At 39.5% G+C, this 24,757-nt stretch overlaps 1 protein-coding gene across 2 annotated transcripts in view; it reads right to left on the reverse strand.

The window, feature by feature from the left end:
* Positions 1-24,757, reverse strand: part of stx8 (syntaxin 8) — a 160,501-nt gene that overhangs the window by 126,202 nt on the left and 9,542 nt on the right. For both annotated transcript variants that reach the window (XR_015073090.1, XM_085963554.1), the window contains exons 2-5: positions 21,893-21,992; positions 12,918-13,012; positions 11,823-11,933; positions 1,254-1,378 (exon numbers count right to left, since the gene is read on the reverse strand). Coding sequence is in view for 1 of the 2 variants with exons in the window: in XM_085963554.1 (XP_085819680.1) it covers positions 1,254-1,378; positions 11,823-11,933; positions 12,918-13,012; positions 21,893-21,992 (431 nt within the window). In the remaining variant the exon portion in view is untranslated. The remainder of the gene's footprint in view (positions 1-1,253; positions 1,379-11,822; positions 11,934-12,917; positions 13,013-21,892; positions 21,993-24,757) is intronic.

Raw genomic sequence — 24,757 nt, forward strand, 5'->3', positions numbered from 1 at the left:
CATTAAAACTTTAAATATGGTTCTGCAGCATGCCTGAACACATTTTAAGATTTTAATTTTGATATATTTAAGTTGGTTTCCCATGGGTTGAAGTCATACTGCAATTGGTGTGGATCCAAAGCACTGAAACTACCTCAATTAGTTATAAACACTAAATTGCAAACTGACATTTGGCTGCAGTTATACTGTACATTTTGCATTATTGTGCACTATAAATGCCCTCCAATGATGATCACTTCAGCTTAGTTGTTCCAGGTATCTATCTAGATGCAAGACACTTGCACCTTCCAGGTAATACAATCCAAATGCATTAGGGCTATGAAGTCTAATTGTTCAGCTTCTTTGGGAACAGCTGCCACCTAGTGAGTCAGTACAGTACGTCAGATTTAAGATCTGCAAAAGCTCATCATCATGAATTACTTCATTATTCTTGCAAATGAGTCAAATTGTCTGGAAACTAATTTTCCAAATGGTTTCCTTCAATTGTAATTAGTTTACCTAGATCAGATTAAAACCTAAATCAGCTCCGGTAGTTATTAGCATTTATTCTTAGTGACATATTCAGATTGTGCATTGCATACTTTTGCAGTGACGTGCCTACTAAATGATTTTAGAACTCATGTCAGTTCAAAACACATAACCTATTACTGCATATTTATAGTTTGCAATCAACATATGGCTTGAAAATATATTGGATTTATAATGTAGGACATCACAATATATTGGGCATGATTTTAGAAGGTTAATGTAACAAAGGATAACAGGAAAAATCATTGTCTTGTACTAATCAACATGTGTTCCCGTGGCCTCATTACTTTCAAAAATAAGGGCACAAATACTCATTCTATAGATTTTAACAGGAACCTCAAAATTAGTTTTTAATAAATGTTATTTTCTAGTATTATTGAGATAGTTCATAATTTAACTTAATTATACATTAAAATTTGTAATGTATAAAATCTATCATTTACATTTTTACTGTAATGTTTTATTTCACCTTATGGGTTAGTAGAGTAAATACCATTAAATATTAAAATGATTTCCTGGATGTCTTCTGCTGAAAGCATTACAACTTCAAAATTCTTTTTATTCAGGCTGTCTTTCAGTTAAAACGAATGGAGAACTTAACGCTTACTAATATCTTTAATATTAATAGTGACCAAATATGCAAGGAAGGCTTGGTATATCTTCAGAACTCCTTCAAGCAAAACACTCAATTTAAGAACATGACCTTACATGAAGATGGGTTTTACCTTGTATGATCCTCTGTTGTTGATGTTTGATTTCACCAAAATCAAGCCCCTTAGTTTCTTCTGGCTCCTCCATTAACCAAGGATTGCTGGGACCTGTCCTTGAATCCCCACTCATAAGGCTAGACCTGAAAGTTAAAATCAAATTTCAATAAAAGCTGCATTGATTTCTTTAACTATGTAATGTAAAGTGGTGCAAGGATCGAAGTATTGATGCATTTTACATTGCTTGCAACCAATTGCATGCATTGCAAAATGTACAACTTCCAACAAAGACAAGAGTGAGTTAAGATCTTCCTCACAAGTGGACATAAATTCTGTATTCCACAGATTCAAATTAATTATTTGAAATGCAGAAGTGTGTTGTGTTAAACATTTTTTTTCAGTGGGAGAACAAAACACAGAGAAGAGAGAAATCAGTGTGGGGAAAAAAACTGAGTGTACATGAAGTGTTTAAATTTAAAAAGAATGCCATACAGCTAATACAAGAAATGCCATAAATAGCACTATAAGGGTATGAGAGAATGCAATAAAGAGAACATGATGGCTGAAACTGTAAAACAGCACAGACACAGCCAGTATTCAGGTCATACACAAGTTGGCCAATTGATAGATACAACAGTAATTTCAATTTCAGGTAAGGTATCATCTGAGGGATTAACCTAATTTGGTTATTCAAACATAGAAGACCTAGTCACTATTTAATCATGCTAAGAGTTCTTATTTATTGAGCAGCCAAAAGTGAAGGCAGGTATTGTGGGCCAATGCATTAAACCAAATGTTTTTCAAATTATCCAAAAAGAGCACAGATCATTTTTGGTGAATAATTTACGTCACCGAATGGTTCATCTTGTTTACGTAAAAATCTTCACAGTTTAGCATGTGCATCAAAGAATTTTGGTGCTTACAAGAAATTTTAAACTCTATCTGTAAGCAAACATAGTGGCAACGTACAGGTAAGTAGAAAATTCCTAGTAATTTGTGTTCAGTGAATGACTGATTGCTGCTGGTTATTTTTAAATGTACCAACATGCCCGTCGGCTGGTTAAATGCTAGTATTCCACATCAACTATAGAATACTGTGGAAAATGACTTCTAGATGATTCAATTCACAGGCAGAAACTACAAGCAGGATTAAGCTTAATATTTCAAGCAATCACCTACACTAGCAAAACTTGAATATGAGGTCCATTTAGTGAAAGTGCCCGTTGCATAGAGATTTCACTCTACATCACAGCGAAGGGAATTTTTAACATGCCTTTCTTACAAACTTTACTCCATTTTCTGCAGTTTGCTTGCCACTTGGTGTTTCAGCAGAAAAAAGGCAAAGGCAAGACTGCAAAATACATAAGCTATGAGTACGTTAAATAGGTAAAGCACTAATTCTTACAACAATTCGAAGTGCTGATAAGCATGTGCATTGGCTTCTTGTTTCAGTATACCTAGGAAAATCCCTAACAATATATACAGTGAATTTCAAGTTAAGGACTGCATATTATAATGAAAGCAATTAGCAGCAATCTGCATCACTGTCTTTTCCCTAACAACCTGTTACAAATCCATCTAAAATCATGACAAATATCACCTGCTAACAGTAATCCTTGGGACATGTTTGGTAACTGTTCTGCAGTAAACACCATTCTACTTCCTTTTTTCTCTCTGATCTTACTACGCTTTGCTTTAGCGGTGTAAAGATTAAAGCTTATCCAATTAGCCTCCTGCTGATTTTGCCATGTTAATCACCTAAATCTTTGGAATGGTCACAGAGCAGTGGAGTGTGTAGATGATTTCTGATTTTTTTTTGTGATCAGCTTTAACTAATTATAAGGCTTTGAGATTTGCTCAAATAGAAAAGACGAGAGGAATGGAATCAGAGAGCTGTGTCGCTGCCTAATAACCAGCAGCTAATCTTCCATGGACTATTGTTTCACTGCAAATTCTTTCCAGAAAAAAAAACTTTCCAAGTGTCTCTGATAACTCAACCGCAGCTTTTTTCTGACACGGGCCACACATTAAGTTTTACTGTTGCTTTACTAGATAAAAGTCAGCAAGACTGCATCACAACTGCCTAATCATATGACAACATTTGGCATAATTACCAAATGGAATTCTTTTAAAAGTTGCACTATATATATAAAAAAAATGTAAACAGCTATTTTAAGTGACAATAGCATGCAACAGTTTTTAGGAAGCGGATATAAGCTCAGCGAACAGTAGTAAAATGTAAACTATGAGTCATTGCATCACCTCCAGGACTTGCTGATTTTCACAACAGTTGCTGCTAAATTTGTGATTAATTGAACAAGAAGTTCTACTAAATGAAATATTTGAGCTTCTGCCAGTTTTAACCAGAATGAATTAATCTCCTATAGTTCAATTTATTAGTTTAACTTTTAACAAATCTCCAGATGTTCACCACATTCAGGGAAAAACCGCAGAACAAATTTCCAATTAGTACATTCTGTTTGGCTGACCCAAGACTGGCTGTGTTTCTCCAGTTGTCCTTTGCCACTGAGTAAATTACACAGCATATTAAATAAACAATTAAACTGCTCATTAATATTACAGCATCCTTTGCTGAAGGCTGCATAACTTCAGGATAAGCATAATTACCCTTCACAACGGTCACTCAATAGCAATCTGGAGTGGGATCTCTTCTTGATTAGGTATCAAAATAGATGAACAGATTCAACCTTGAGTCAACAAATTGGAATGTACTGATTTGAAGATTAAAGATTTCACTGCACCATCTTCAGAAAAACATTATCCAAAATAACAGAGACCATTACTGATTCCTGGAGTGTTTACGGGATGGTTTCCTGGACCAATATGTCGAGGAACCAACCAGAGATCAGGCCATCTTAGACTGGGTATTATGTAACGAGAAAGGATTAATTAGCAATCTTGTTGTACGAGGCCCCTTGGGTCGGAGCGATCATAACATGATTGAATTCTTCATTAAGATGGAGAATGAAGTAGTTGACTCAGAGACTAGGGTCCTCAATTTAAATAAAGGAAACTACGATGGTCTGAGGAGCGAGTTGGGTAGGATTGATTGGGGAATGGCACTCAAAGGGTTGACGGTGGATAGGCAATGGCAAACATTCAAAGACCGAATGGATGAGCTACAGAATTTGTTCATCCCAGTTTGGCATAAAAATAAAACAAAAAAGGTGACTCAACCGTGGCTAACAAGGGAAATTAGGGATAGCATAAGATCCAAGGAGAGGACATATAAATTGGCCAGAAAAAGCAATAATCCTGAGGATTGGGAGCAGTTTAGGATTCAACAAAGGAGGACAAAGGGATTAATTAAGAAAGGGAAAATAGAATATGAGAGTAAGCTAGCAGGGAACATAAAAACTGACTGTAAAAGCTTTTATAGATATGTGAAGAGAAAAAGATTGGTGAAGTCAAGCGTAGGTCCCTTGCAGTCAGAATCAGGGGAATTTATAATGGAAAACAAAGAAATGGCAGACCAACTAAATTCATACTTTGGTTCTGTCTTCACAAAGGAGGACACAAATAACCTCCCAGGGATGCCGGGGAACATAGGGCCTGATGAAAGGGTGGAACTGAAAGAAATCAGTATTTGTAGGGAAATGGTGTTAGGAAAATTGATGGGACTGAAGGTCGATAAATCCCCAGGGCCTGATAATCTACATCCCAGGGTACTTAAGGAAGTGGCCCTAGAAATAGTAGATGCATTGCTGGTCATCTTCCAGAACTCGATAGACTCTGGAACAGTACCAATGGATTGGAGGGTAGCTAATGTTACCCCACTATTCAAAAAAGGTGGTAGAGAAAAAGCGGGGAATTATAGACCGGTAAGCCTGACATCAGTAGTGGGGAAAATGCTAGAATCTATTATAAAAGATGTAATAGCAGAGCACTTGGTAAGCAGTGACAGGATCGGACAAAGTCAACATGGATTTACAAAAGGTAAATCATGCTTGACTAATCTACTGGAATTTTATGAAGATGTAACTGGTAAAATAGATAAGGGAGAACCAGTGGATGTGGTGTATTTGAACTTTCAGAAGGCTTTCGATAAGGTCCCACATAAGAGATTAGCATGCAAAATTAAGGCACATGGGATTGGGGGCAAGGTATTGACTTGGATAGAGAACTGGTTGGCGGACAGAAGGCAGAGAGTTGGAATAAACGGGTCGTTTTCCGAGTGGCAGGCAGTGACTAGTGGGGTACCGCAAAGATCGGTCCTAGGACCCCAGCTGTTCACAATATATATTAACGATCTGGACGAGGGAATTGGATGTAATATCTCCAAATTTGCAGACGACACAAAGCTGGGTGGGAGGGTAAGCTGTGAGGAGGATGTCGTGAAACTCCAGTACGATTTGGACAGATTGGGTGATTGGGCAGAAACATGGCAAATGCACTATAATGTGGATAAATGTGAGGTTATCCACTTTGGTGGCAAAAACAGGAAGGCAGATTATTATTTGAATGGCAATAGATTGGGAGAAGGGGAAGTGCAAAGAGACCTGGGTGTTCTTGTGCACCAGTCGCTGAAGGTAAGCATGCAGGTGCAGCAGGCGGTTAAGAAGGCAAATGGTATGTTGGCCTTCGTAGCAAGAGGGTTCGAGTACAGGAACAAGGATGTCTTGCTACAGTTGTACAGGGCCTTGGTGAGACCGCACCTTGAGTATTGTGTGCAGTTTTGGTCGCCTTACCTGAGGAAGGACGTTCTTGCCATGGAAGGAGTGCAGCGAAGATTCACCAGGCTGATACCTGGGATGGCAGGAATGACGTATGAGGAGAGATTGTGTCGATTGGGCTTATACTCACTGGAGTTTAGAAGATTGAGAGGGGATCTCATCGAAACCTATAAAATTCTGTCAGGCCTGGACAGACTAGATGCAGGAAGGATGTTTATGATGGCCGGGGAGTCCAGAACCAGGGGTCATAGTCTAAGGATAAGGGGTAAGCCATTTAGGACTGAAATGAGGAGGAATTTCTTCACCCAGAGAGTGGTGAACCTGTGGAATTCTCTACCACAGAGGGCGGTGGAGGCCAGTTCATTAAATATATTCAAAAAAGAGTTGGATATATTTCTTAAGGCTAAAGGGATCAAGGGATATGGGGAGAAGGCAGGGACAGGGTACTGAATTTGGATGATCAGCCATGATCTCATTGAATGGCGGAGCAGGCTCGAAGGGCCGAATGGCCTACTCCTGCTCCTATCTTCTATGTTTCTATGATCCTATGTCTTGAGTAAAACAAGGATACAAGGGGCTACACTATCAAGGCGCAGCTACAATAAGATTAGGCCACATGAGTAATTCACTAATGTACCATGAAACTAGCTCAGTAAAAGTTATTGACCGAGTAGTGCGATAGGTTAGACCAGGACCTTTCACCTCTGGGATGTGGGTTCAAACCCAGCCCAGAATGATGGGAGAAGTTTCCTCTCTCTGTTAGTTGTAAAGGTAACTCTGTGACGTGAGGTTGGACAATGTCAATCCAGTCCACAGCAGACATGGGTTTACAGCACAAAACTGCCCCTAATTTCAGGCTAATTGGCAAACTCACACAATACAGTATGGTTGGTGAAGCACTTTGGTGCAGTAAGGGGTGTTCTGAGTAAGGGATTCAGGCCCATCAGTGGGGCAGAGTAGCTTTACTCTGCATCTAACCTGTGCTACATCTAATGTGGGAGTACTTGATACCAAGACTGGGTGTATGAAATTAAACACAAAAAGAGCTATTATTAATAACCAGAGACTTCTTAGAGAAATTCTAATCTGTTACCATTATGATACCTTGTTGAAACAAAGCTACCATGCAATTAACATTACCAGGCACGCAAACACACTAGTCCATTATTGTAAAATGTTCTTCATTGTTGGATTGAAAGAACTCAGCTGCTGCAAGTCCTGTTCCTTTTTCTTTAAAGTGGTAACATAAACCTTGTGAAACACAATGGGAGAAGATTTCCCTCGTGCACATGTAACAAAATCAAACAGGTTCTTTATAAGTACATGATGATTTTGTTACACATAAATGCCCAAAGCAAATCTTCCCTCAATAATCCAGCATCTCATCCAATGCAGCAGTCCTGCGCCATTCTTCTGTCACTCAGACAATCAAGAACACTTGTTTAGATCAAAATTCCACAAGACCGGTTAACATCCTCATATCTCAACGGGCATCCAACAAAAGCAAGCAACAATTCTTGCTGCATGCTGAGACAGACGAGAGAGGAGTGGCGGAGAAGAAATAGCATCAATATGCATATCCATGTTTATATATTAAAAGCACCTTTGATCAACAGCACCAATGGTTCTTTCTGTTGATATTTAAAATGCAAAACAAAGATTATTTAGCCCTAGCTGGAAGATGAATTTGATTAATTGGGTTTATCCTGATTGGTTGTTGTTTATGTTGATCACAGCCCCATCCCTCATCAGTGTGGCTTCAAATTTAGTTAAAATGTTTCTATTGTGAAAAAAGTGAAGCCTATTTGGGATTTAAAGGAATTTTTTCAATAAAACCTTGGAAATTGCATAAACAACGAATGCTGAAGTCATTTGAGAGTTTATTTTTGTTTATGGAAATTTATGTTTATTATACGTTAGCAAACATAATAGCTCCCTAAGGCAGGAGCTTGATGACGAGAGGGGAAGTGGTGGGGGTGGTGTCTGCTGAAAGTGTCTGTGAACAGGTCAATGGGAGGGACACCGATTGTGCTGAGGACAGTTCAGTGCCATTCTTCTTCAAGGTTGCTGGAACCTGCTCCCCCCCGCCCCCACACACACACGTTCCCAGCGCCTCTCCCCTTCCCAAGTCTTCCTTGACCACAGATTTCTCCAAGACACACTAACCAAACCTCTGCTTCCAGGTCTGCCCTCCCAGTGCTCACAATTCCCGAGACCACCCTCCCAATGCTTCCAGACCACAGGATCCTCCCTTTCCAAAGCTCGCAGTTCCTATGAGTCTTCTCCGAGTGATCCCAGCACCTATCCCACTGCTTCCTGAATGCTATCTACAATATTCCTAGACCTCACAACCTCTCCCGTGATGCCCTCACACCCTATGACTTTCCTTCCAGACCCCTTCCCGGTGCTCCCAGATTCTAGTGTAGCCCCAATCTTGTTAACTCAGTGTCCTTTATAACACTACTTGGCGTAACACCTCTGTTTTTATAAAAACTCGAACTTACCATGAGCAACACCATGGGATGTCAGCTAGTATAGCCCTATCTTATTAAAAATCTTGTGTGTGCACGTCCTGCCTACAAAACCTTACTTTATATTGTCATATTTTTGTCACACGTCAACTTTTTGCATTACAAATTTCAATTTCCATAATTATAATCGAGGCCACCGATGGAAACTAATAATATTGTAAAAACCTTACAGATGTACTCACTTCCTGTCTAGTATAAGCTTTTAGTCATCCCTCCTAATATCTCCTTCATTGACTTGGCATCAATTTTTGTCAGACTACGCTTCCCTGAAGCGCCTTGGGACGTCTTTCTATGTTAAAGGTATTATATAAGTGCAACTTGTTTTTGTTGAAATTACATTTTTTTTTTCTTTCAATGTGTTCGTGGGCTGCACCACTATTCCATTTTCTACACGAACCCTTCTTGTGGCTCTTTATGATGACTAGGTCGGAGTTTAGAAGAATGAGAGGGGATCTCATTGAAACGTATAAAATTCTGACAGGGCTAGACAGACTGGATGCAGGGAGGAGGTTTCCCCTGGCTTGGGGGTCTAGAACGAGGGGTCACAGTCTCAGGATACGGGGTAGGACATTTAGGACTGAGATGAGGAGAAATTTCTTCACTCAGAGGTTGGTGAACCTGTGGAATTCTCTACCACAGAAGGCTGTGGAGGCCACGTCACTGAACATATTTAAGAAGGAGATAGATAGATTTCTAGACACAAAAGGCATCAAGGGGTATGGGGAGAGAGCAGGAATATGGTATTGAGATAGAGGATCAGCCATGATCGTGTTGAATGGCGGAGCAGGCTCGAAGGGCCGAATGGCCTACTCCTGCTCCTATTTTTCTATGTTTCTATGAGATTGAAATTCAGTGTCAATTAGTGTTTACTTATAGGCATTTTTCTGCTGTTGATTAATAACTTGCTAAAAGAGGAATGAGGCTGCACAGACTCATTTGACTTTCACATTAGTCTTGTCTGACTTTGAACATGAAGTAAAAAGATGTGTTCTATCCCATGAATCACCCAGTCTCCTTTCACTTACATATATGCTCATGAAGAGGTTACTGTAGGATAACAAGGACAAATAGCAAACTCTTTGTTTTGTTTCTTTCCAATAAGTTAAATATGTATTATTGGATCAGATCCAAACATCCAGTTTACTGTTCCAAATTTTCCGAAGGATTCATATCATGCCAACTTGGCAAAATGGATGATGGAACATTGAAATCTCTCAGGTAATGTTTGTACGCACAATAAAAATAACTTTATAACCACTCCAAAATATATTATGTCGGCAAATGCAGCAGCCAGTTTGCCAACAGCTAGGCCCATAAATATCAATTAGATAAATAACTGGTTAATCTTTTTTATCGTGGTGTTGAAGGAGAGATAAATGTTGGCCAGGACACCAGGAGATCTGTAGTACAATGGGATCTTTAATGTTCACCTGTAAAAACAGTTGGGGCCTCAGAGTTCGTAGAATTTTGCAGTCAAGCATCAGGCCCCTGACAACACTAACATTCATATCACATTCACAATTTCCAAAGAGACAAGAGAACTGGAAGATATTTTAAATATCAGTTTGGCTCAATGGTAGCATTTTCACCTGAGGCAAAAGGTTGTGGGGTCAAGCCCCACTCCATGACTTGAGCACATAATCTAGACTGACACTTCAGTACAGCTCTGAAGGAGTGCTGCATTGGCTGAGACATGGGGCTGGATTTTACCTGCCGAGACGAGTTGCGGGCGGGACTGCTGCCTTCCGGGTTCTAGTCCCGCCCCCAGCGACGTCCGACGCACAGACGCTATTTCCCCTGATTGGCCTTGTTAAGCCCGTCCTGCGGGCTTGCTGGCCATTTAAGGGAAAGCCGGTGTCAGATGACGTCAGTTGATGACACTTCATCTGCCGGTTTTCTTAAAGGGACATGAACTATTTATTTTTGACATGATTTGACAGTGTTTGACAGCATTGAGGTGCTGTCAAACACTGACAATCGCTGTACAAAGGTGAGCCCTTGCATCCAGGCTCTCCAATGACTCTCTCCTTAGGATAAAACAGATGGTAGCTGCAGGTGAGGGTACAGAAGTGATCTGTCACTTCTCCCAATGAGGTGAGGCCACACAAACACTTCAAAGCTAGTCACCTACAGAAAAATCTAAACACATTAAAATGACTTTCCCAACATTTCCTTACCTCTGATGCTCACCCAGTGTCCCATTGCATCCTTCACATCACTTCTGCAGCTATCATCTATACACAAACATTATAACAGACCCACAGCACGCCTCACTTACCCTGGCGGGGTTCCCCGACGTCGGGAAGCCCGCAGCAGAAGTCTCAAAATGGGGAAAAGCCTCTTAACTGTTAATTACCTGTTAACAGGCAGTTAAGTGGCTATAATCCTCTTCCCGCCGCTAGGAGTCGGGTCCCTGCGGAAATCGGGTACCTGACTCCAAGGAAGATTGGTTGGAGGCGGGTTGGGAGTGGGTTTGGGACCCGCTCCCATTCTTTTTGATTTTCCCAGCAGTCCCGCCTCCTCAGGGCTGGTAAAATCCAGCCCTTGGTCTTTCAGAGGAGATGTTAAACTGAGGCCCCAACTCTCTTTACAGGCGGACATGAAAGATCCCATTGTACTATTCGAAGATGGCTACAACAGCTCTCCTGGCGTCCTGGCCAACATTTATCCCTCTTTCAACACCATGATAAAAAATATAGCCAGTTATTTATCTAATTGATATTTGTGGACCCAGCTGTTGGCAAACTGGCTGCTGCATTTGCCGACATAATTACATGGAATTAACAGCACAGAAACAGGCCATTCGGCCCAACAGGTCTATGTCAGTGTTTATGCTCCCACCTTACTTGGTCTCAACCTATCACCAAAACCTCTATTATTTCCTTCCTCATGTACTTATCTAGCTTCCCCTTAAATGTATCTCTGCTATTCGCCTCAACCACTCCCTGTGGTAGCAGGCTCCACATTCTAAACACTCTCTGAGTAAGGAAGGAAACAACAGTAACGACATTTAAAATGTAATTCATTGGCTGTGAAGCAGTTTGGGATGTTCTGAGGACATAAAATGTATTATATGAATTCAAAGTATTTCTTTTTTTTTCATTCTGAACTGAAGCATTGATTCCTCTGGGTTCTGTGCACTAGCTCTGTACTAACCAGACACTACACCGGATAATTTACGACAGGTATCAAAATACTACTCAGTATCTTAATAAAAAGGACAAAATTATTTAATGACATTTGTATGATAGCAAAAGTTTTCCCCAAAAAAACTTGATAATACTGCAGCAAATCCAAACTGAAAATATTGTGTTCGACAACTTAAAGTTTTCAAACTAAAGAACGTTCAGTGCAAATCATACCTCATCACATCAGGCTCTGTGCCATCCTTCTTGAAGGATGTTTGAAGCTGTCGCTCTCTTGTTAACAAATCGTCCAACAAATTTTGACGCCTGTCTGCTTCAAGCTGTGTACTGAATATGAATTATTAAAGAATGTCTTTGCTTTTGTAATCTATGCCCCTCTGTTTACAAAGCCAAGGATCCCGTACGCTTTTTTACAGCCTTCTCAACTTGTCTTGCCACCTTCAAAGATTTGTGTACATATACTCCCCAGGCCTCTCTGTTCCTGCACCCCTTTTAAAATTGTACCATTTATAGATGCATTATATCAGGCAAGGTTACATTTTGCATTGTGCAAGTTACTTGCCTTCAATTAGTGATCAGGATTTTTGTGGCCAATATTCAAAGCAAGTTGTGAGCATGCACAATCCACTATATACAAAGGCAGGTTAGTTTTGTACTCATGCCCTCTACTTCTATAATCACACCTTGATTAACCTGCTCACATCTAAATTATCCTTGCCTTTTAGAATTTGAAAGACCTGTATACATTCCATTATTTTTTAATTAAATGAAAGCCAAACCCCAAACGAATGTACACAGCAGCAGCACAGTCTCACAGTTCATTATGTCTTCGGTGCTTCTCGAATTAATTTCCCTTCTGAGTATCAGTTGTTTTTGTATTAACCCACAAACTTAGTTTTGTATTTTAGCTATATTTGTAATATAAATAAGTTTCCTTAAAGGGATTAGATTTCAGCTGTTTTGATGTACATAAAACTCACTCGAATGTTCCTGTAGCTTCCCTACCAGCATAAAAACAAAGCCTATAGTTAGAAAGTACTAGTTTCAATTCCTGTATTGTACTTTTAAAAAAGGCAGAGACAATGCACTATCTTTGCATTTCAGCACAATATCTTTCACAGCATTTAAAAAGGATTCTTTTAGTAAAAGATCTACACAAATTATACAATCATCATCTTTTGCCACACCTTCAATAGAGACAGTGCACGTATATATTTTATGTATTGAATATACATATTTCAGTTTATCTAATATCTTTTAACAACTTGGGCCTGCACAGCCATGAAAAAAGAAAAGGATTTAAAAGGATACATCTGGCGCATCGACAAACTTCGCAACAAAGAATCCTTCAGCTGGCTAATCTGTTCTTGGAGCCTCTGCAGAGATGTCCGAATTGTCACATTCAGCTGGAGGGGGGCGGGGAAGGGACAAAATAAAATATTGGCTTCAAATCCACTCATCAATATTTCAACAAACATGATCATGTAAAAAACCCACAATAACTGAAAGAAACCTTCAAAAAGTCCTTCAGCGTTTTGAGTGAAATACATTCCACTACTAAGTATTTTTGCCATTTGGTACCTACTAAGTAGGAGACCAAAATAAACAATTGAGAAATTTGAATAATCGTTTCAAAATTTTAAGAACCTACACAACTGGCCAATACATTGCTCAACCTTTCAACTCTTTCAGATTGCTTTTTTGGCAATCAGTAACACATGATGTCAAGGAGCTCCGTTAATAACCCATCCCCCAAACATCCCCATTGACTCACAATAGAAGTACAAAGGGGCAGAGAAAATGACATCTTAGCTCAGGCAGAATAACATTCATGTGCATATGCCCCGATGTTTCCCACCGGAGAACAAAGTAATAACACAAGTCACCTAGTAAATTAAGAGTGTCTTCAACCTAAAATCAGCGCTTGAAGTAATAAATCAATTTAAGCAACACACATAAAATAACACAAGGCGCACCATCATTGAGTTGCAATATTCTGGATGAAAGTATGACATTTTTCACTTTATGTTGCAACAATATATTCAAGTCAATAAACAATATATATGTTTTCTCTTTGTCGATGCATGCGTTTGAGATGAATCAGAATTTTGGTGGTTTCTCAATTTGAAAATTAAATGAAATTTCATTAAAATGAAATGTAAAAAGTCTAACAATTTGGACAAGAAAAGCTTGTTTTAGAAAAAAAAAGATTTTTTTTAAAATGGAAAGTTATGTGCATGATCAGCAACAGATTAAATGTCCTCTTAACAGAAACAATAGGATAAGCAATGTAACCTGAATGTTTTCATCTCAGAAACAGTCAACAGAATGAGTTATGTGACAATCTGGATAATGTGTACAAGTGACAGGTCAAATGAGTATATCAGTTTAGGATGTGGAACACTTTCGTACTTTGAGCCAAGTTTAAATTTTTAAAAAAAGGAAGCTGTCAGTCAGTATTACCAATGGTAAATAATTACTCATTAACTTCCTTCCTATGTTTTTCAATTTTTCCTTTTCATAAATTATCTTCATTGTGAAGCCCAATCTATTTTTTGCAGTAGAGAATGGAGCAGATAATTGGAGAAATACAGGTAAAGAGGTCTCCTTCAATAGGTGTATTCAACAGCATTGTAGTTGGTGTTTCCAAGTCTCACCTGAGGAATAAACTTGGTGTTTATTCAAATCTCACCAAGTATAGGCCATTACTAAGAGACCGAGGAAAGAGGAAAACCACCCTGATCAGCCGATAATGAGTGGAAACTCCAATTTTTATCGAGAACAGTTGTTAGCTATATAGCTACTTTTCCTCTTTAACAAGTCTTCATTGAATGGAATCCCAGCACCACTCGATATGAAGTTATACTGACCCCTGGTGTATTTTGATCTTCATCAGCAATTTCCCAGTTTACATTACCTTTTCTCCTCCCTCTGCTATAGCATTCATTAAATACTACTTTATCAAGATCATTTTAAAAAGACTTTGTCTAAACCGTTTATCTATTTAACAGGCGTGTTGCATTGTGCTTAAAGCTCATAACAGAAAGAACAAAATACCTTACATATCTAAACATCTACTTTACATATCAAGTATTACTGTTCCAAACCAGTATAGAACAAATATTATGGCATAACATTGGCCCAGATTTTGCTGTAGTAGGACATCTAACAGCTTCAGCTCAAAACATTGTTGCCCACTAAGTTGCTGAAAGTGCGAGTTGATGTCGGAACAGGACATCTGGGGCCTGAGTGAACAGGGCAACCAACAGGGTATCTCCTTAACCAATGAGATTTAAGGATTGGGATATAAACAGCAGAATAACTAAGCAAAGTTTTCTATGCAGGAATTTTCTCCTGTTCCGAATAGGCAACCATGATTATTTTCCTACCGGACCCTAAATTAAATCGCAACTTGAAATGATTATTAAAGAGTTCTTACTGCCCCAAAGCCAAACACAGAGATGAGAACTGTGCATTTAGTTATCAGTCTGCAAACATAATTTATGAAATCTTGGCAGATTTCTACTAATCCTAGTGGATAAGTTTCAGGATGATGAGTCCGATGCACAGCCAGATTTACCAACATCAAATTGCATGGATGGAAAGCTGCATATACAGAAAGTGTCGTCGAGTTAAGGTAACTGCAAAAATAAGTGGCTGTGTATGATCTTGTATGGATGTGTACGAGGACATCTAGTGTCCATGACTGGGAAGGCAGGCCTGATTAGACTAAGGGAAAAATTAATTTTCATGGTGCGGTGCTCAGAATTCAAATGGAGACCCTCTGTTGGAATTGGATTTAATTCTTCTCTGCTTGGAACATTATTCTGCCTATCTATTGCTGATGGACCTGCTGTGTATTTCTACCATTCGCTTCAGTCATGTTATTAAGAGGTCTTTAAAATTATGAAGGGGTTCGCTAGGGTAGATGTGGAGAAGATGTTTCCACTTACAGGGAGTCCAAAACTAGGGGCCGTGAATATAAGATGGTCACCAATAAATCCAATAATGAATTCAGGAGAAACTTCTTTGCCCAGAGAGTGGTTAGAATATGCAACCTGCTACCACATGGAGTAGTTGAGGCAAATAGCACAGATGCATTTAAGGGGAACTTGAGAAGGTGGTGGTCAGCTTTCTTCTGGTGGAATCCATGTGGTGAAGGGGCAGCACAGATTCACCAGAACGATGCCGGGGCTAAAAAGGTTAAATTATGAGGCAAGGCTTACTAGGCCAGGCTTGTATTCCTTTGAGTATAGAAGATTAAGAGGTGATCTAATTGAGGTGTTTAAGGTGATTACAGAATTTGATAGGGTGGAAGAGAGAAACGATTTCTTCTCATGGGGGAGTCCAGAACAAGGGGGCATAACCTTAAAATTAGAGCTAGGCCGTTCAGGGGTGATGTCAGAAAGCACTTCTTTCACACGAAGGGTCGGGGAAGTCTGGAACTCCCTCCCCCAAAAAGCTGTTGAGGCTAGGTCAATATAAAATTTGAAAGGTCATCGACCTGAAACGTTAACTCTGTTTCTCTCTCCACAGATGCTGCCTGGCCTGCTGAGTTTTTCCAGCGTTTTCTGTTGTTATTTCGGATTTCCAGCATCTGCAGTATTTTGCTATCGTGGATAGAATTGAGTTAGGTAAGGTTATTAAGGTACATGGAAGCAAGGTGGGTAAATGGAGTTTAGATACAGATCAACCATGATCTAACAGGCTCGAAGGGCTGAATGGCCTACTCCTGTTCCTATTTTCCTAAGGTACTCCCACAATGCTGCTAGGTAGGAAGTTACAATATTTTGACCCAGCAATCATGGCGGAACGGTAATATATGTCCAGGTCGGGATGGTGTGTGAACTGGAGGTGATGGTGTTGCCATGCACCTGCTGCCCTTGCCCTTCTAGATGGTGGAGGTTGTGGGGTTGGGAGGTGCTACCGAAGAAGTGCAATGTTCATATAGTGTACAGAAACATTAAAGTGTACGCTTTTTAAAAAAGACATCCACGTCAATTTTATACGCCACCAAGAGTTACATTAACAGTTCACAACAGTTCAAGCTCTATTCATGCTGCCTGTTCACACCGCAGTGAAACAGAGCGAGGCTAAGTTCTGCACAAGCATACACAAACACATGTACAGACCATTGCTTACAGGCTTCAGAGTGCCAATGACCTTCTCAATCTTTGAAAAGAGCTGGCAAGCTAGTCCATACTTCTCAATCACTAAAATGTGAATACTGACACAACAGCCAACTACAGTGTATTTTCCCCTTTTTAAGAAAATATTTGGCAGGGCTTCAGACCAATGCTTTCATACTGATGCCCACACCCACCCTTACCAATGCAAGGCTGCCACTTCCAGGTGGTCTCATGGGCAGCATGCCAACATGGTTTGTCTGTTTTCTACTGCACTTTTAATGCTTGATTGGCACCCAAGAGGATATTGCATTGATGCTGAAGGTACAGTGTAAAAGTAGCGGCAATGTAGCGTGGCATTGGTGGTTCAATTCTGGAGAGACTTCAAGAATTTAATAGCTTGAGGAACTGAGGGAAGTGCTGTAGAAGTGATGGCTAGAATAACAGTAATTTAAGCACAAGATGTGCTTAATATGGAGAAATGTGAAGTTATCCACTTTGGTAGAAAAAATAGAAGAGCAGAGTATTTTTTGAAATGGCGAGTGATTGGGAAGGAGGGAAGAGAGAAAACGGGGAACTACAGACCAGTTAGCCTGACATCAGTAGTTGGGAAAATGCTAGAATCTATTATTAAGGACGTGGTAACAGGGCACTTAGAAAATAATAATAGGATTGGGCAGAGTCAACACGAATTTATGAAAGGGAAATCGTGTTTGACAAATTGAGAGTTTCTTGGGGTTGTAACTAGCAGAATAGAGAAAGGGGAACCAGTGGATGTGGTGTATTTGTATTTTCAGAAGGCATTCGATAAGGTGCCACACAAGAGGTTATTAAACAAAATTAGGGCTCATGGGATTGAGGATTGGTTAATGGACAGAAAACAGAGAGTAGGAATAAACGGGTCATTTTCGGGTTGCAGGCTGCACCTAGTGGGGTACCGCAAGGATCAGTGCTTGGGCCTCAGCTATTCACAATCTACATCAATGACTTGGATGTAATATATCCAAGTTTGCTGATGATACAAAGCTGGGTGGGAATGTAAGTTGTGAGGAGAATGCAAGGAGGCTTCAAGGCAACATAGATAAGCTAAATGAGTGGGCAAGAACATGGCAAATGGAATATAATGTGGAGAAATGTGAAATTAGCCATTTTGGTAGGAAAAGTAGAAAAGCAGAGTATTTTTTAAATGGTGAGAGATTGGGAAATGCTGGTGTTCAGAGGGACCTGGGTGTCTTTGTACATGAATCACTGAAAGTTAACATGCAGGTACAGCAAGCAATTAGGAAAGCAAATGGTATGTTGGCCTTTATTACAAGAGGATTTGAATATAAGAGGAAAGACATCGTACTGCAATTATATAGGCCCCTGGTGAGACCACACCTGGAGTACTGTCTACTTCCAATTCCTATCAAAACATTCTAAGACTTAAGCAAACGACTGGCCCATCTTAACCAAAAAACAGAACTACAGCAAATGTATCACAAGCACAGTAAAAATCAAGTACCTAAATCATATCTTCACAGAGGGTTTTAACGCCAAGCAAACCTGGAAGTTAAAGCTAACTGCCATTCATTCATCCACCTGGTATAATCGGCCTGGGTACAAATAATGCCAAAGAATCCCATACATCAGTATTTTTTTTTAAACAGCTGATCAATATCATATTTTACTTTACTGAAGTATGTGGATTCGGTTATTTACAAATTCTCTAAATTACAGGCCCAGCTACATTATTCTCTGTATGGGGCCACTGCAATAAGATGACAATTGAAAAATGATTAAAAATCTAAAATTACCACACAGTCAATTCTGTCCCAGTTTCTTAACAGTGAAAACCTAACAATGTGAAATATTTTAGAGCAGACAATATAATTATCCTTACAGTGGTCTCTGGCAGAAGTAACATTAAAGTTTAGGCATTAGATTTGAAAAGCAAATTGTATTCGAATATGCGGCACTGGGGAGGCCAAAAATGCATTGGGGTATAAGTGAAGCACTGGTATCCTTCCAAAAAGAGAATCAGTGACAGCTTCAAAAGATGGTAGTGCTACCATCCTGGAGATAATAACAGCAGCCCAAAGTCAAGATTAAATGTGAGGAAATGTACACACACACTACTGCAACCGGATCGGGATTGGACCAAGTGTAAAAACATTCGCAGAATGCATATTGAAGTGGTGTAGAGGGTTTCAATGGAATACAGACCTCTCTCGGGTTGGAATTTGTATTATGGTGTTTGTCATCACATCAAGTATAGATACTGAAGTGAAATCAGCTCCTGTCTGATCCCAATGTGCTGTGCTAACCTGTGCTGTGCTGACCACTGCACTAACCTGCTTCAGTTTTCTGTGCCTTAAAAAATCTAAGATAACAATGGCTCGTTGTATAGTCGTTCATATGCATTTGACTTGACCAGATGACCACTGCCCTTAGAATGATGGTGACAGAGCACTTTCATCTGCAAGAAATCTTATAAAAGTGATCACCCTCGTTGCTCTTCTTGAAGTTAATTTGATACAAGCTTATTTAATGGGTTTGAATTGAAGCTGTGTCAACAAAATTAACCTACTTTTCCAACATATAGTTACTTCAGTAAGGTGCTTTTCACCACAAAAACTAACCAGAGGTGCATCAAAACCAAGTTCCAGTTTTATTTAGGGATTATGCTCTGTATGTAGGAAAAACCATATAGAAACGATTTGTCAACTGAGAAAGTTAACTGTTTCAAAAAACAATGTTCTGATCAGCTGCCCTGACTGGTTTAGCCAGTGTGCATGCCATGTTGCATTAATACTGGAACCACTCAATTGCTATATACATAAAGATCCTGCGCTATTAAGTTCTACATGATTTTAATATTTGGCAGCGTTGCAGCAATCTCTAATACAAGATGGTTATGTCTGGAAAGCATCCGTCTACAGTTTCTACCAGATGGATTCAAAGGCCTTTTTTTAAACAGAGTACAATAGATACTTCCAGGTATGGTGTAAGATGTCAGTGGTGTGACACTCATGGAACTGCAAAACTGCACATAATTTTCCCTCTGTCTTCCTTATTGCAAATATATGATTGCATGTGAACTGCAGAACAATACAGTCTGTGCGCATGTTTAGTGGTGAAAGGATAATCCTAGTGTTCCCTGCCATGGATTACACTTGTTTAGTCAACTAAAAACAGACTATACATGCTTAGTACAAGTCTCCAAATCGCAACAATCTCATACACACTGCAAAAATATGAATGAAAAACAAGAGTTCTTGGCTTTCACTACAATTATCGACTTAATAAATGCAACCAAAATATATAAAGGCTTAAAATGTATATGCAAGCAAATCTTTGACACTCACAATCAACCTTCCTGCTGCTTTCAGCTAAGAAATTTAACAATAATACATTAGCATTGAAGGAAAAAAACGAAACTAGTCTGTAGCATTTGTCATCAATAGTTTTAATCAATAGTTCATTTCAAACTGAACTCTCCTTATTGGCCTTTGACTCAGCACAGCTCGTGCTGCATTTCAAAAGACCCAGGGAATGAAACAATGACATACAACATATTCCAAGCACCAGTTTAATGGAATAACTATTGCCATACACATACTGTAAGCAGCAATAAATGTCTCAGCCATCATTTCCGACAAACTTTAGTGGCTGAAATCCCAGAAAATGACAAGAAGTATGATTAAACCCTTCTCACGGCTGTTGTCTGGGAATGTGGTGGGGGGGCAGATTTCTCAGAAAATGAAACTTTCCCCATTTTAGGATGACCATGGTCGTCGGCTACAAAAGGAAACATTCAAACCTCAATAAAACACTTCCAGATGAATTGGTTATTAATGAGCACTGTTTTCTTTTACAGCAGACTGAACGTTAACCATGGAGGCACCAAAGTAGGATATCAAACTGTGATCTGTGAAACATATTGGGCTATCATCTGCGGTGGCAGGGCATCCACTGGCGTCTGCCGTTAGTTAGACTTGCCATTGCACGTTTAGGTTTTTACATTTTTTGCGTGGCGAGTTGCTGAAAGCGTGAGCTGATAACGTCGCAGCGAGGGAAAGAGGGCATCTGGGATCTGAGTGAAGAGGGCAAGCAACTGTGTATCTCCTTAACCAATCAGATTGAAGGATTGTGAAATTAACAGCACAAGGACTGAGAAGGAAGAGTAAATTAGAGTGAGTGAATTCAATGTCAAATCAGGTACAGAAAGAGAAATAAAGAGGGAAAGAAAGATTGGATTAAGCAAGAGAGAGAAAAAGAGACAGAAAGGAAAAGTAATTTAATTTTTAATTTTACATTTTTAAAAATTAAAAGCTGAAGGAATGAGACTCCATACTTGTAATAGTTCATTTTCAGTGCCAGAGAGGTTGATTGGCAGTAATTAACACTTGTCACATTGTTATAAGGGTACTTAGACTTGAAATTACTTGACTGAACTTTCTGTGGCGAATTTATTTCATATCTACCGCGCAAATACAGCAACTTCACGCCATTCAATGCATTTCAATGTTGAGGCAGACAGCGAGATGCCGTTTTCACAAAGCTAACAGAGGAGCAGCACAACTCGGATATTTGAGTTTAACCGCGCATCTGCCCCTCGCCTGAAGTTGCTGTATCATTTGCGCATAAATAATACTAGGCGCCATTAGCCTCACCGTTATTTTGACAGCAAAATTTGGGCCATTAAAAACAGAATTATGAAACAAGGAAAAAGTAACTTGGCCCACCTAACCCATTCCTTCCAGCAGCCCATGAATTACACTATCAAGGTATAGAGTGCAACTAACAGATGCAAGAGCAAATTGCCTTGAACCATCTTGGCAAGGTAATACAGCAGTTTGGATCAAAAAATTCTATAAACGGAAATTTAAAACTATAATTGCATCACAAAGCAAGTCAGTTTACCATAATTTCATTCTTAATTTAATTCTTAATGTATGAAGGAGGAAAATTGAGTGCTCTTAATGAGTTCCAGCATAGAACCTGCATGTTCAGACACTATTTTCTGATGAACTATATACTTATCCACAATTAAAGAGAATCCCTTCCTAATTGAATTATGCTTCTCCCCTCAACATTATTTCTTCAAACAATATAATAAAAACCATTATGTTCAAATAAAAGGAATTGCAAAATAATGGCAATCACCACAGAATATACCTTTGAAGGATTACCTCCCGTTCTCTTCTGTCTGTTACGTTCATGGATATTTTCAGCAACTTCTTGTGCAAGATGGCCGGTGGAATCATACTTCATTAACCTACACAACGCAGGGAAAAGACTATTAAAGATGTCCAATCATTAATAAGACTAAATTGTTTAGACTGTGATAGTTACATTTATTTAGCTAAATTGCATCAAACATTTGCTCATGACTTGGTTGGTAGCCCTCTTGCCTCTGAGTCAGACGGTCAGAAGGCTATAGTTTCAAGACCCACTCCAGAACTGATGCACTTGAACTAGGCTGACAGTTCGGTGCAGCACTGCGAGAGTGTTGCAGAGTTGGAGGTGCTGTCATTCAGATGAGGTATTATACTCAGTCCCCATCTGCCTGTTCCTCTGGTTCGAGTGGATGGGAATGATCGCCTGGCGCTATTTGAAGATCAGCGAGTTCTCCCAATGTCCTGGCCAAATCTACATGACCAAAACAAGTTAACTGGTCATTCATTTCATGGCTGGTGATGGGATCTTGCTGTGTTTAAATCAGCAACACCAATTCAAAATATGGCCAGTGCTTTGAGACATTTGTGAGATGTGATCTTTCAAGCTGCAGAAGAGCAAATTGACAGCAGCAGCAATTATTCGCTGAAATGCCCTACAAATTGAAATTGCAACATATTCAGGAAAAACTCTTTAGTTGTTTGGACAGCATCACACGACAACATAAATCATGCTGAAATACATCATAGTGTTACTTACGTGTGATGCCATTGTGGCAAAAATGAAACTTTGTCTACATTTTAGCTTGCTACGGCCTGTTTTAATTCTGTCATGGTCCTTAAAAGAGATTAACTGATTGGAACCTCAAAACAGTATTAGATAAACCAGTTAAATTGCAGAGAACATAAAAAGAGCAATGTTTAAGAGTCATTATAATTGTTTTAGCACTAGAATTGTAAACGATTCATTTTCTATTATACAAGCCAGTAAAGTTTAACAACTATGTTATAGTTCTGCTATCATTTATTTATTCTTTTACGTTTAATAAATTTGTTTGGAAGTTAAAGCCAAAACAAAGTTCAGTGTAATGTTATTCTGCTGCTTTTGAAGATACGGAAGAGACCTTTGAGGCACGGAAACACTACACCAGTGCTGAAGTAATCTAAAAAAGGATTCTCTATTCATTATTCTGGGTATGTTGTTGCCTAAATAACAGGTTAAGTGAAAAAACTCTCAAGTATGTAGGATGCGAGGGCTTAACTATGAAAAACACAGAAAACAAAAATATCTAGAATAAAAAACATAAATGAACATAACAGCCACAATGGCTAAAATGAAAAGTGTATAGCTTTCTCACTCAACAGATCATATAAAGTTTATCGACTATGCAGACAGGAATTTGTTTTGATTTTGAGATTCTACAATGTTTGTCAGCACGTTTAATGCTCTTTACAGACAGTATAGAGAAAGTCATAAACATCCCCGGGTGATTAATGGATAGAAATCTGATCAAGGAGCTCAGATGGTGGCAGCAATTTATAATTGTCATTTTAACCTTGAGAGGAGGTAAAAACCTTGAAATTACAGCTTTTTAAATGATGCCAGCTGACCTAATGTGGTGCTACTCACAACTTTTTTTTATTTAACAGTTGATTTATTTATATTATACCAGCTGATGTCCCATGGCATTGCTCACGGTGAGTCTGTGCTTTATAAGAACAAGGACGTTATGCTAAGTAATACTATTAGGATCACTGATTTATCGACATTGCACTGGGAGGAAACTCAAAGTCTAGAGGCACTTTGAAGAGGATTACGGAGATTGGGAGCACCATGGAGAAGCGTTCTGGGAGCATTTGGACAGGCCCTGGGAATTAGAATTACTAGGAGAGGGCTCCTATAATTTGTGAGGAAAGATGCCAAGATTTGGGAGCATTGGGAAAAGACATTCCCAGGGAAGGAATTGCAGTGGGGAAAAAGTTAAATGGACATCACTGGCAGTTTCACTGAATGGTGTAATAAAGACAATAATCTCAGTAGTAAGCTTTTTCTAAGTTGCTGAGCTGGCAGTTGAGATAACCTAGCCGGACATGGAACCATAAGAGGCCTAGAGGATGTAAGTCCTGTTCTGGCAGGAAAGTAAAACAGTGAGTTGGAAGTAAAGAGGCCTAGAGAGGCAGGAAAGGAGGACAATGAGTCATAAGTACAACAGCTTGTGGGATAACGGACATATACTTTTCCGGTAATAAAGGCGGTACTTTAATGTAACGCGGCATAGGCAACCAATCAGTGAAGATGCATACGGGCCAAGGTCCAATCAGGTGGCAGGAATGAATTTTGAATGAGCTGGACATGTGTATTGTAATGTATAATAATGTAGTGTTTGCTGTACCAATTTGGAAAAGTCTGGCTAAGACAGAGCAGGCTGTCTCCCCACCGATGCAATAAAGACAACTTGACTATTGATCTAAAACCTTGTGTCGAGTGTTGGTTTAAAATACTCCACAACAGAATCACTAGACATGGGGCTGGGAGTGTAGCAGCACCGCGGTTACGGATTCTGAGGAGAAGGAGACAAGTCCCAAACCGGGAGCATTGGGAGAAGCCCAGGAACATTGGAGCGACCCCGGTCTCTGGGAGGGTGGTCTAGGGTTTTCTGAACACTGGAAGGATCTGTAATCGGGGGCGGGTGAGGCTATGGAGGACCGTTTTCTGACGATTACCTCACTGTGTTCCCATCTGTCAATCTCCCCTCTAACCAATTTGTGTGGCCCCTTTTGGGCTTTCAGTCAGCCATCCATACTTTATCCATTAGTCGGCTGCTACCTTTAAATTCCTGCTTTACATCACTTAATACGCTATTAA

This window comes from Somniosus microcephalus, chromosome 21, assembly GCF_052327205.1.
Source record: "Somniosus microcephalus isolate GS21.2 chromosome 21, FLI_Smic_1.0, whole genome shotgun sequence".
Lineage (NCBI taxonomy): Eukaryota > Metazoa > Chordata > Chondrichthyes > Squaliformes > Somniosidae > Somniosus > Somniosus microcephalus.